This window comes from Quercus robur, chromosome 2 (assembly GCF_932294415.1).
Source record: "Quercus robur chromosome 2, dhQueRobu3.1, whole genome shotgun sequence".
Classification (NCBI taxonomy): Eukaryota; Viridiplantae; Streptophyta; class Magnoliopsida; order Fagales; family Fagaceae; genus Quercus; species Quercus robur.
The window spans coordinates 52,285,375-52,299,261 of record NC_065535.1 but is presented as its reverse complement, the minus strand read 5'-3'; the positions used below and the strand labels follow the sequence as shown (position 1 = coordinate 52,299,261).

Below are 13,887 nucleotides of genomic sequence, written 5' to 3'. Positions count from 1 at the left end.
CCATAATAGAAAAAGTGAGATAAAAGAGATATTATACCTAAATTTATGGTTAATCAACTTGTTGCAAGGCCATACATCACAACTTGTATAAAAAAAACTTGAAAAAACTTGAAAAAAGTAAAAAGAGAGGCATCAAAGAAACGACGTCGTTACGTGATTGAGTCAAGACTGAAGGAGAGTTTCCTTTTCATTGGCATTACCACTTGTTTTCTTTGAGGAGATAAAACAAAAACTTTAGGACTTTTTTGTATTGGCAGCAAAAGTAGTAGTTTCTTTCTTATTATTATGTTCCTAGTTTTTTCTAGCACTACTATACTAGTTAATAATAGTTAAAAAATAGTGAGTCTGAGAGAGAATTAGGAGAAAAGAAAATGGGAGAAGAGAAGGAAGATCCGCAGAAACTGAAGAGAATAGCGGCGACTGCCTACGAATACGACAACGACCCGAGATGGGCAGAGTACTGGTCCAACATCCTCATTCCTCCCAGCATGGCTTCTCGCTCCGTCTCCGATGTCCAAGACCACTACAAGCGCAAGTTCTATCAGCGCTACATCGTACCTTCTCTCTCTCTCTCTCTCTCATCTGGGTTTTCTTTTTTCTTGTTGGACATTTGAGATTCTGACCATCAATCCCCATCTGGGTTTTTTTTATTTATTTATTTATGGTTCTTCATTGTTTGTGGATTATTATGTCTATGTATGTGTTTTTTTTTTTCTTGTCTAAAGAAATGTTGTCTTGGGTTGTGTTTGACTTTTTTGGAATTGGTCATGTGACGTGTAAAATGTAATTGATTATTGATGTTTTATAAGAATTTGGGCTTGAACCCTTTGAATCCCATCTGGGTTTTATCCATTTTGTACTTTGGGGTTTTGGTTCTAGGTTTATTGAGATGGGTGTTGCATTTGGATTGTAGGTTTTGTTCTCAAAATTTAAGAGCTTTTCTAAAAATAAATTGATCAAGTATATGCCTTCTTTTTACAGTTAGAACTGAAGCCCCAATAAAACATCCCCTCCTCAGAATTATTGGAGTCAGTTCATGGATCGTTTTTCAATTCTGTTGAAACCCATAATTTTAGTGCATTATCAAGTCTTCAAGAAGGAATACTATATTCATGTAAATTTCTGTGGCTCTTGCTGTTTTGTTTTCTTCTTGACATCACTGATAAGTCTCTTTTTGGAATTGTGGTTTGCCTTTTGTTTACGCATGTGGAATTCCATGTTGAGATGTTGATGTTTTGCTTTGTCAAATAGAGAATTCTTGTATGCTATGACAAGTTTTCCTTCTTACTTCCTTAATATATCTATCATCATGTTTTGTATATGTTTTAGATATTTTTGTTGGTCTTCTTGTTTAAGAATGGGAGATTGAATATTTGGTGGTTGCCAATGAGATTAAATGGACTTCCTCTCCCTATTAGAACAAGTGGAGCTAAAAGAAGAAAAAAAAAATATTGAGTGATTTGTTGTTATGCTCTTAATTTTTTATTTATCATTAACATAAGTAAAAGGAATATATATCAATCAACACTCTTTACTATCGCTTCCCCTGCTTCTCAGTGAATATTTCGTATTGAGATCCTATCACAGATGACAGTAAGAGGGATTGCTTTGTAGGTTGAGATTCTATCTTGGATGAGGAATTGCTTTGTATTAATGTTATTTTGTAACATTTGTATGCTCCTTGGGGCTTTTAAAATAAAGGGCACATTTTTTTTTTAATGTCGCACATAAGTCACCTTTGCTTTAACTGTTGTGTCTTGACGATCTTTACTGAACTGATACTTGCATTTCATAAACAGGATCCCGATCTTGTGGTGGAGCCTATGTCGACTAATAGTTCATCTCAACCAGCAAGACCATCAGCATCATCAACATCTTCAAATGACCAACCTCGACAGCGAAACTCAGGTAGATAATCTGAATTTTACATTTTTGATAAAAATATAATGACGTAGGCCGTGGGGTCAACTGTTAAAGATCCAAAATGGAAGTGAAAGTATTACAAATCTGCTTACTGCACTTATATGTATTAATTTTCTTTTCGCTGGGCTTAAAATTTCTTCTGCCATTGAATTGAACCTTAATATTGCTGTAGGGTCTACTAGTACTACTCGAGCTTCAGGGACATCAGCAACCACCAGTCCAAATCCAACTTCTCTGCGCTGGGATCGGCATACGATTCAGTTCTCTGTGAATGCTTGGGTACAGTGAAACCAAATTTATGCATGCATTCATATACTTTGACAGTCAATAAACTTTTGTAATTTTTTGTATGTAGTTATGATGATGTACTAGCCAATGACCTTTAGCTCAACTGAAATCTCCTCCCCTTATAAGTGCTAGGTGGAGGGTAAGATCCTGGGTTCAAGACTCACCGGATGCATGTGTAACTTACTAAAAAAAAATTGATGTTTTACTAAATATCTCTCCAAAGCTTTTCATGATTTTTACACTTATTTGTTCCCTTAAAGCCACTTCTTCTTTATCATCTTCCCCCCACCCCCAATCAGAATCATCAATTATGAGTCTGTTAACAAATAGTTCAGTTTACCAACCGTAGAAGATAGGCTATTTGGAAAGTGTTGGATGCTTAAATCTGTTGATTGTAAAGAACCTTGTTGTAAATTTACCTATTTGGTTATCGATTTGAGCTGTTGACCAAATAATCATACATTTTTGCATTCCTTAAACCCTTATTATCGGTCTGCTTTTGTTCTTTTGAGTATTTTTACATCTATTTTACCAACATGTTCTGTGTATCATTGAAATCGATAACAACTAAGCTAATAGTCAAAGTTTATACCAGAGTGAATATAATAAAATCTACTGCATCTTAATTGTAAATTTGGCAATTATAAAAAAGCAATTTGCTTCTAAATCTGTCTCTTGACTATGAAAGCTCACAACTTTCAACAAGTAGTTACTGCCCCCTTCTGTCAACATTTGTTAGAATCTTGCTATTAGCTCACCTAAAAAGGATGCCATTTTGAACAAAAAATAGGGAAAAATAGTGAGATCCCTGTACTTTATTGATCTGCTTGTATTACTGAAATTATTCTGTTAATATTGCTTATATATATATATATATATATATATTTCACTGCAGGTGTTTGTTGTCGCTGTACTTGCAATTTTTCCACTGGTACCTAGAAATCTTTCACAAAGGGCATATCGGCTTTCCTTTATGGGCACTGCATGTTCCTCTCTGTATTCCTTGTATTCACTATATGGGGTATGTTTTTATTTGTTTTCACTGCCCTTGTAGCTTTGAACTACATACTTGGTTTGCTATCTTTCTTCAAGCTCATTAACCAATCTTTTATTGTTTCAGCAACCCAGAGGATGGAATTTGCAGGCTCTGCAAAGTTACTTTCAGACTATCATTGTGACCAAGGATTTCATCTACTTCATCTACTGCCTTACCTTTGTGACTTCGAATCTTTGCCTTAAGTGTGAGAATTGCTCAGTCTCTTAGTTCTTTTCATGTATCTTTATTAATTCCTCTCTCAGTTTATGTTCTTTGTTCTTCTGTCATATAGCTGAATCTAGCTTTTAATATAGTTGTGCATAGTCTGATGAGTTGATCTCTGTTGCAGTTGCTTTAATCCCCATTTTATGTCGAGCACTTGAACTTGTTGCCAAGTTCCTTAGGCGTAATTTCAATCGCTCCTCCTTGTACAGGTAGGAGAGTTATGAACCTTATATTTATATATATAGTTAGTTAGTTAGTTGATTCTCTAGTTTCGATTTACTTGATTACATAATTGGTTGTATCTTATTTGGGTTTTCTTGTTCATGCTATCTTATTGCCCATTGACCTTATATTTGGATTTTTTTATTCCCTTTTGGCGAGGGGAGGAGAAGAAAGGGAAGGTGGCCTGAATATACTATTGAAAATCTTGTCATTCCAGAAACATTATTAGTGATATTTCATTGAATACTTTGTTTTATATGATTTTCATAATGTGAATGTGATATATATTTTTTTTGATAAGTAAGAATGATATATACACGAAAGGCTACTCTATGCATGAAAAGCACAGAGCAAACCAGAAATTACAAGAAGAAAAAAACAGAGAAAATACATAGAAACAAACCAAGCAACAGATTAATTACAAAAGAAAAAGTGAGCTAAGAAAAGAAGGGAGAGAACCATTAGTCGTGAGTCCCCAAGCTTGAGACCAATCAAAGAGTGTTCCACTAAAAGAAGCAAGCATCAGATCATCGGAACTATCCAAATCCTCAAAAGTTCGCCGATTCCGTTCCTTCCAAATACACCATAGTATGCACAATGGAACTAAATTCCAGATCTGAGACGAATGTTCCCCCAACCAATTCCACCAGCTAAAAAGAAAATCTAGAATTGATCTAGGTATGACCCACGACACTCCAAAAGTTATAAAAACAAAGCTCCACAACCGATAAGCCATATCACAATGAAGAAGTAAGTGGTCCACTGTCTCCCCACAGTGTTGACACATAATGCACCAGTCCACAAAATCCAAGCCCCTCAATCTCAGGTTATCACCTGTTAGGATCTAATTCCAAGCTACACACCAAATGAAGAAAGAAACACACTTAGGGGCCTTAACTCTCCATATACATTTCCAAGGAAAGACAACTGAAGGAGAATCCTGCAACTTGTTATAATATGACTGGATGTCAAAATCTCCATTAGGCTTTAACTTCCATCTCAACCGGTCTCCAATATCCATTGAAGAAGTATTGGCTCCCAAGATACGAAGAAAATGCAGCCCTTTATCCATCTCCCAATCATTAAATTCCCGAATAAAATGAACATTCCAAATTCTTCTATCCTTCGCCCCCTGCCTTGACAAAGAAGCTTCTACAGAGGCCTCCTTGTCAATAGCAATACCATACAGTCTAGGGAAAGCCAATTGGAAAGGTTGATCCCCATACCACCCATTCTGCCAAAATCTCACTCTATGCCCCAACCCAACAACAAACTGAGTATTTTTGCTAAAATCCTCCTAGCTCATACGAATAACTCTCCACAAACCACACCCATGAACTCCCCTACCTAGCTTAGAAGTCCAACCCCCCTCCCCCCAACTCTTTTCCAAAATTTGAAGCTACCACCCTCCTCCATAGCCGATTCTCCTCTTTCCCAAACTGCCACAGCCATTTCCCCAATAAGGCTTTATTGAAAGTAGTAAGTTTCCTTATACCTAAACCTCCGTTGGCTATAGGCGCACAAACTTTACCCATCATATTAGATGAGTCTCGCTATCACCCCATAGAAAATCCCTTTGCAACTTTTCATTCTATTAGCCACATAAGTAGGAATGGTGAGTAACGATAGGAAATAAGTAGGAAGACTAGATAACGTACTTTTAAGTAGTGTCAATCTACCCCGCTTAGGCCTCGTTTGGGAGGAGGGAATGGAAAGGAATGAAAAGAATAATTTTAGAATATTCTTCCATTCCCTTGCTTGGGAGTTTTAATGGAGGGAATGGAAAATCCATTTGTTTGTTTGAGAGTTTAAGTGGGAGGGAATGGAATGGGTAGGAGGGAACACTCATTCCTCTCTATTCCCTTAAAACCTCGAATTTTCATTCCCCTTGAAATTGGGAGTAATAGGAGGGAATGAAATTAAATTTAATGATTTTTTTACTAAAACTCCCAAAATATCCCTATATATTCAACTTTTTTTTTTAAATAAGGGTCTAAATAGTAATATTATTATAAAATGATTCCATTTTATTCTCTCTATGTTACTTCTAAACAAGATTACTTACATTCCATTTATTTTCATTCTTTTCCATTCCTCAATTTTAAAACATCTAATCAAGGTTACTTAATTCCATTCAATTCCATTCTTTTCCATACATTTCCCTTACTTAAATACATTTCATTCCATTCCATTCCCTTATGATCATTTCATTCCATTCCCTTCCCTTATGAACTCCCAAATGAAACCTTAGACAAATACAACTTCTTCCACCCGGCCAACTTTCGCTCAATTTTTTCCAAGACAGGATTCCAAATTGAAGGAGAATTATGCGAAGCCCCCAACGGCATGCCAAGATAAGACATAGGCAAAGTTCCAACTTTGGAGCCCAAAATTTCAGCCAAGGCATGCACATCATCTACCTCCCCTATTGGAACCATTTCAGTCTTCTACACATTGACTTTCAAACCTGTCACAACCTGAAAATAAAGTAACAACAACCGAATATGAAGAATTTGCTCTACATCTGCATCACAAAATAGAATAGTATCATCTGCAAACAATAGATGTGAAACACATTCCCCACCACCCCTCCTACCTTCAGCTTTAAAACCACGGATTAAGTCAGCTCCCTCCACTCTTCTTAACATCCTACTGAAAACCTCCATCATAATCAAAAACAACATAGGAGATAGCGGATCCCCTTGTCTTAAACCCCTTGAGCTACCAAAAAAATCTGTTGGAGACTCATTAATTAAAACAGAGAACTGGACTGTGGATATACAAGTGCGAATCCACTTACACCACTTCACCTCAAAGCCCATCCTATTCAACAAATCCAGAAGAGCCTCCCAATTCACATAATTGTAGGCTTTCTCAACATCAAGTTTACAAATGACCCCAGGAACCCAACTCTTCACTCGGCTATCAACACATTCATTCACAATAAGAACTGAATCAAGGATTTGTCTCCCACCCACGAAGCCATTTGAGTTTCAGAGATCAACTGATCTAAAACCATTTTCAGACGATTTGCTAAAACCTTAACCAAGATTTTATACACACTCCCCACCAAGCTAATAGGTCGGAAATCTTTAATATTCGAGGCATCATTCTTTTTTGGAATTAAAGCAAAGAAAGTAGCATTTTCAAACTTATAATATTGAAAAAACTCTTCAAAGACCGTTAAGACGTATTTCTTCACTACTCTCCAACAATAATGATAAAAGGCCATAGTAAACCCATCTGGACTTGGAGTTTTATCCCCTTTCAAGTCTCTTACAACTTGAAAAATCTTCTCTCTCTCAAACTTCCTTTCAAGCCAAACTCTCTCTATATCCCCAATACAATCAAACTCCAAGCCCTCCACAAAAGGTCTCCACCCCTCAGACTCCTTATACAAATTTTTATAAAACTGTACTACCTAAGCAGTTACCTCGAATTCCTCCTCAAAAACCACCCCAATAAAATCAAACTCCAAGACAAACCCTCTCTATATCCCCAACACAATCAAACTCCAAGCCCTCCACAAAAGTTCTCCACTCCTCAGACTCCTTATACAAATTTTTATAAAATTGTACTACCTGAGCAGTTACCTTGAATTCCTCCTCAAAAACCACCCCATCCACCTCCAAGATCCTCAGATGATTATACCTTCTATGGGAGTTTGCCATCTTGTGAAAGAACTTGGTGTTATTATCCCCTTCTTTAATACATAACATCCTAGATTTTTGTCTCTAGGAAATTTCTTCCAAAGAAAGAAGATGCTCCATCTGGGACCTCAAATCTGCCCCATAACATTTCTCCCTATCAGTGAGTCCAAGCTCCTCTTCCTTAGCATCTAAAATTTTCAACTCCTCCAACAATTGTTTCTTTTGACGATCTACATTACCAAACTCTCTACAATTCCACTTAATTATGTCCTCCTTCAATGCCTTTAATTTCTTGGCAAGCACAAAACTAGGTGTACCCACAAATGAATGCCGATTCCACCAAGATTGAACTCTATCCACAAACCCATCTATCTTCAACCACATGTTTTCAAACTTGAAAGGACTTCCCCCTCGCCATTTCCCCCGCCTCCAAAAGAATTGGACTGTGGTCTGAAATGGGACGAGGTAAAATCCTTTGAATAACATTCGGATAGTTTTCCTCCCAATCATGAGTGATCAAAGCTCTATCAATCCTAGACATTGATGGTTGATTTGTACCACTAGACCAAGTATAGCTACCTCCTTCCAGCGGCAAGTCAATCAAATTAAGGTCCTCATAAATTTAGAGAATCTTTCCACAGCCGGAGTTAGACATGTTCCACCCAAACGGTCACTTGGAAACCGTACAACATTAAAGTCCCCAAAACAACACCATGGTATCCTCCAGTATTGCTGAATACCAACCAACTCATCCACGTGTGTCCCCTTTCATTATTATCATTTGGGCCATAAACCCCTGAACATGCCCATATAAAACCATCTACCACCCCTTGCCACTTAACCAATACCGAGAAAGTACCAACCATGGCCTCCATCTTTTCCAAAGCCCTCTTATCCCACATAATCTATACGCCTCTAAACTATTCACAAGAACCTGGACAGGCTTGGCATGCTCTTAGCTTAAATAATTTGCATCTCCTCCACAGTTGGTGATAATACTTTGCTTGATGTCCTTGATGCTGAAGAATTATCAATATGAAGATGACTTTATGGTTGAGCCTGCTGACTATAGTTGGATTTAAATTGTTTGTGAGAGTTATCACATTTTTCCTTTGAAAAGCTTGATTTTCTTCTAGTTGCAGCTAAGCCTGAGTCCATTTGAGATTACTGTAGGAAGTAGAGCTAAATTATGCAGGAAGTAGAGCTTTAGCAGTGTAGATTTTTGTGATAAAGAGCTTAAACTGAAAAAAGTTGCAATATTTAGATTGTTTGGAAAATTACAGTTACAATGTGCTTTAAAGTTGCTGTATTTGTTTGGTAACCAAATTGATAGAAAGCTTTTTAAAATGTGAGGAATGACAAAGTAGAGTACATGATAAATGTGCTTTGTATAAATGAACTGTTTGGTAATTGCTACTAAAATTTACTATTTTATGGTATGGAACACACTTAGGGGTAGTATTCCTTGATGAGGGAACTCAGTTCTTGGGGTGGAGTTGCTGGATTTATGTATGGTGAAAAGACGAAGGTTGGTGTATAAGGAGTGCTGGAGTTTGATTGTTAGGCAGTTAGGGTTTTGGATTGGAAATGAGGATTTTATGGATGATGGAATTTAAGTGTGGGATTCATGAATGTTATGAGTAATGGAAAGGATTGTGACTTCTTGAGAGAGAAAGAAACTTGTCTAAAACATCCTACAGGTGGAAGGGGTCGAGTTATTGAGGCGAGGTAGATTCAGAATTCTCCAATCGAGGCTACTTTGAGAGTCTTTTCCTCCAAGCAAGACTCACAAGTCTAAGCAACAAGAAGTTTATTCTTCATTATAATGCCCTAAATGAGAGATACAAGCATCTATTTAGACATCACTTACCCTAATCAAATTGGCCCACATGTCTCAAGCTTATTAGCTAATTAATTCAGTATGTGATCATAAAGATTTACATGTGATTAACATGATACACGTGCTTAAACCCTAACTCACTTAGGTTAGTCTATCTTATTGTAACTGACTCTAACATGTTCATCTCTTGTAATCTCATCCAACTAAGCTCCAAGCTGCTACCTCAAGGTTGAATCATGTGCATGGGAGTGAGAGAAGGCTGCCACAGAAGTTTAGAATGCATTGGATCAAGGAGTGCCAGTTGGCACTTCCTTGTTTTAGCCCAATTTGGCTTCCGTTTGAGTCCCAATCACGATCCTAACATTTATGCTATTAATATATATTTTCATACTTGAGTGCAAATAACTCCATTAATCGCTGGTGTTAATTTGTTTATTATAATTGCTGCTTTCTTGGTTTATTGTTACAAATTAATATTTATCATGGTTATGAATGTGTTCCAATATTATCCTTATACTATTCTATTGAAAAGAAATTATTATGGCTCTTATGTGTTTATTAAATGTATGTGTTATGGTTTTGTACAATCAACATGTTGTTTAAACATTCCATATCAACATCATATGGACATAATCTTTGTCACATTAATAATTACTATTGGCATGATCATAGTAAAGTATGATTATGGTAAAATTGGATTATAAAAAAAGAGAGTTAAATTTATGGATAAGTGAAGACCAAAAAAATGGAATTTTGACCGTTATGTGGTCTCTCTGGAACCATTTGTACCTTGATACCATCTCACACTCTCTAAACTTAAATGACTTTCTAACTCTCTCAGTTTCCATCTCTCTTCATGCCATAAAAGCCCTCCTATTCCCCACACCTGATTGGTGACTCACACTATATCTTTCTCTCTCTAGTTTAGAGTGTAGCATCTTCTCTCTCTGTCTGGTGCTGTCCAGAGATGGATAGGACTTTGACATGCCCACGGTATAGGCAGATGCAGTGATGGAGATGAGAGATCCTTTTGTTGTTTTAGATTTAGGAAAGAGGAAGGAAAGAAATGAGTGAGGGTGTCAAGTGTATTAAGAGAAAACGGCATGAGCATTTTTGTCTATCACATGTCCTAATAGCTGAAACAGTGCCTGAAAAGAGCTTTAAGGATAAAGCTCAAAATGTGGGATTTTAGCAAACAGAGATTTTAGATTTTGAGCTCCCCTTAAAGAACTTTTAGAAAATTAGCAGGCATCCTAAATGTTTTCCTGAAGAGTTTTTTCTGGTTGCCTGTTGCACTACCAGACATGCCTTATGTGGCAATCTCTCACTCTCTCTGTTACAAACACACACACACACACACACACACAAACTGAACAATGTTGGATGTATGATCTATAGTTCATTTTGATGTTCCAGAAGACAGAACCCTTATGCTTTTCCCTTGTCTTCATGTAGTAGAGTTTGTCTGCTTGAAAATTTTTATCAATTCTTGAGTTAAAACATATCATTGTTTCAACCTTTCTCATATGAGCCATTATTTCATTGCTCTTTTGGAATTTTTTTCATTTGAGTAATCTTATCTTTTCCTTTTTGGTGAACAGGAAGTATTTGGAAGAGCCCTGTGTTTGGGTGGAGTCAAACACAACTACCCTCAGTATACTATCTTCACATGCTGAGATTGGACTTGGCTTTCTCCTGATTATTTCCTTGTTCTCGTGAGATTCTCAGAGATATTTTTTTTCTCTATTTCAGTCTTTGTGATTTTTATTTTTTCCTTCCATTCTTATGTCTTTGTTTGCGTCTGTTCTTGGTGCCTCTTAGATTCTAACATTATATACTTGCAGGTGGCAGCGCAACATAATACAAACTTTCATGTACTGGCAGGTTCGTTACATTTTTCTTCTATCATCTATAGAGATTTCACCCTCAAAAAAAAAAAATCTCTATAGATTTTTTTTTTTTTTTTTTCGTCAAATTTGGTCTCTGAATACTTTGTGTTAACCTTTGCACTATTGTGTCTAGAACCTAATGACTTTTTTTTTTTTTTTTTTGGACAGCTATTGAAGCTCATGTATCATGCCCCCGTGACTGCCAGTTACCACAATAGTGTATGGACTAAGATTGGAATGACTGTTAATCCACTTGTCCACCGCTATGCCCCGTTCTTGCAGGCTCCAATATCTGCTGCTCAGAGATGGTGGCTCAGGTAGAAAAGAAGCCTCGAAAGAGAGAGGAAGGGATGCAAAAGATGAATTCCACTAGGATTCACGTGAACTCTTTTTATCTAAAAAGAGGAACTTATGTCAGATATATGACAAAATCTTCCATTTTGGACTGAAACAAAGTTGATTTGCGCCCAAGCATAAAATGTTACACAGAATTATGGATTAATTTGCCGAAATGAATTTTTTTTTAAAGTTAAGATTATATGGAAATTACGTTTTAGATTATGAAGACAATTAAGAATTTGACCAGATTGTTTATAGCACACTGATAGAAATGGAGATGGTTTCTTTTGTTGTTGCTTAAGACTAAAAGAGCCCTTTTGTTTTGAGGCCACCCTATTTTTATAACAATGATTTTCTCCCATTTTCTAGAACAGTGGGGTTATGTTTGTTTACAGGCATATTTTGTTAGATTATTTCTTAAAATATGTTAAAAGTTATACTTTTAGTTAATTTTTTTTAAAAAACAAAATAAGTATGTAAAGCACACCCACTTTTGTTAAATTGTGGTGCTTGCCTCGCCTGCACTTCTTACAAAATGTGAATCAATGAAGAAAAGGTCTAAAAGAAAAGGACTACAACTTTTTAGGTGGACTAGTTTACTTTTTTTTTTTTCTTCCCTTTATTAGGATGACTCGAATGGTTTAATTATAAGGCTAGTTTATTTAGTATGATAGAGAGAGAAAAGCAGTCTAGCCTGCACTGGTTGTTGAAATATAATAGGTTTGAAGGCCAGTTAGTTAAGCAACCGCTTTAAGTGGTGCACTAGAGTAGACTAGAGGAACTCAAGTCAGAAAGGATTACATATTAATAAGACATTGCTTCCACTAGTTGCTCCCTGATTCGGGTAAAGGGGAGGGACTATATTTTTCTGGAGACGTCTCTGTCTTGGACTCTTGAAGTTGCGTGGCCGCAAATTATTACTTTTGCATGGCATATTTTTGGTGGATGAGTTGAGTACGTACCTTTATTTAGTGTCTCTCTAGCGCAGCTTCCGTAGGAAAATAAAAAGTCTTGTATGGGAAGGTGTCATCAGTCTTGTCAATTGTCATATATAGCGCATGTGAATCCCACATATACGACCTCTGCTTGTATGATCTCGCACGCTATAAGTGGGTAGTCTCGTAAGATCATTTTCTGAGATATCATTTATTTCCAATAAGAGGAGGAAGACCTAAGTTTAAACTTTGGAGCTACTTTAGTAGATTTCTAATATTTATATCTATCTGATAAATGTCAATTAAACTTGAAATCTTTACAAATAGTCCGATTAGAATATGCCATATCATTTTATAAAAATACATTTAACAGAAGAGAAAAATAAAATTGCCTCCTCTCTCTCTCTCTCTCTCTCTCTCTCTCTCTCCCCTCGCATTGTTTGGGAGTTAAAAGGTGAAATGAATATTCATAAATTAATGCTCTTAAGTCATTTGTTAATATTTTCAACTTTATTTATATCTATTACCTATATAAAAATTGCGAATGAGTCTATGAACAATACTTTGTGGAGTAGCTTCTATTTTAGAGCAAGTAGGGAAATTTACTGCTATAGTCCGGTAAACAGCCAAGAAACGTGAGTAGGCAAATCTTTTGGAAGGTGTTTTTTTGACAATTTTCTTTAAGTTATTTTTTTGCCCTTTTAAAAAAAAGTTCATAGCAGAACTAATAGGCACAGTATTTCTGTCATTTTCTTTCACTGGAAGCCTTTTAGTCCGACACAATGTATGGTTTGTGTTAATTTCTATATATAAAAAAAGCAAGGAACTTTTCATAATATTTTCACAATATCTCATAAAAAAAAACATTTTTATAATAACTTTATTTTCTATTATGGTTGATTCTAGTATAATATTTTATTATTTGATTTTGACCTATAAAGAACTGTCCTACACATTGTATGGTTTGTGTTAATTTCTATATATAAAAAGAGTAAGGAACTTGTCATAATATTTTCACAATTATTGTGGTATTAGTTCTTTATAGGTCAAAATCAAATAATAAAATATTATACTAGAACCAACCATAATAGAAAATAAAGGTAATATAAAAATGTTTTTTTTATGGGATATTGTGAAAATATTGTGATATTGTGTTGTTGTCACCATATCATATTATCTATATAAATATATAAAACCGAAGCCTCTGTTGGCACCACAATTTTCCACGTCAGCACAATATTTAAAAAATAAAAAATAAAAATATTATAACTCCTCAAAACCCTAGAACCTTACCCCTCTCTCAAGTTAAGAAATATAAAGTCACGGTTTCTGCAAATTCTCTCTCTCCAAACGTAAATATCAAATTCAACCCCTTTAATTTCTCTTTATATTTTTGAGGCTTCTATAGAGTTATAGTGAGCTATGTTGATTTTGGTTTTTTTGTGTGTGTGTATAGATGGTCATAATACTTCGGTATTCCAAGAGAAATTTGTGTTTTCGTTAATTGAAGGACTTAGAGAGATAAGTGTTGCAGTTTGGA

General features: G+C 35.8%; 1 protein-coding gene across 1 annotated transcript; it reads left to right on the top strand.

Moving 5' to 3' along the window:
- The first annotated feature begins 257 nt into the window (after nucleotides 1–257).
- On the top strand, nucleotides 258–11,713 carry LOC126713958 (uncharacterized). The gene is made up of 9 exons (XM_050413923.1): nucleotides 258–554; nucleotides 1,800–1,908; nucleotides 2,096–2,202; nucleotides 3,107–3,232; nucleotides 3,332–3,452; nucleotides 3,597–3,681; nucleotides 10,786–10,899; nucleotides 11,029–11,068; nucleotides 11,242–11,713. The coding sequence occupies exons 1-9, from the start codon at nucleotides 372–374 to the stop codon at nucleotides 11,392–11,394; spliced, it is 1,038 nt and encodes a 345-aa protein (XP_050269880.1). The 5' UTR covers nucleotides 258–371; the 3' UTR covers nucleotides 11,395–11,713.
- Nucleotides 11,714–13,887: the final 2,174 nt, after the last annotated feature.

Coding starts and splice junctions, on each gene's coding strand:
- LOC126713958 (XM_050413923.1), top strand. CDS start 372: ATGGGAGAAGAGAAGGAAGATCCGCAGAAACTGAAGAGAATAGCGGCG. Junction 3,233..3,331: donor CCTTGTATTCACTATATGGG/GTATGTTTTTAT, acceptor TTATTGTTTCAG/CAACCCAGAGGATGGAATTT. Junction 3,453..3,596: donor TTCGAATCTTTGCCTTAAGT/GTGAGAATTGCT, acceptor TCTCTGTTGCAG/TTGCTTTAATCCCCATTTTA.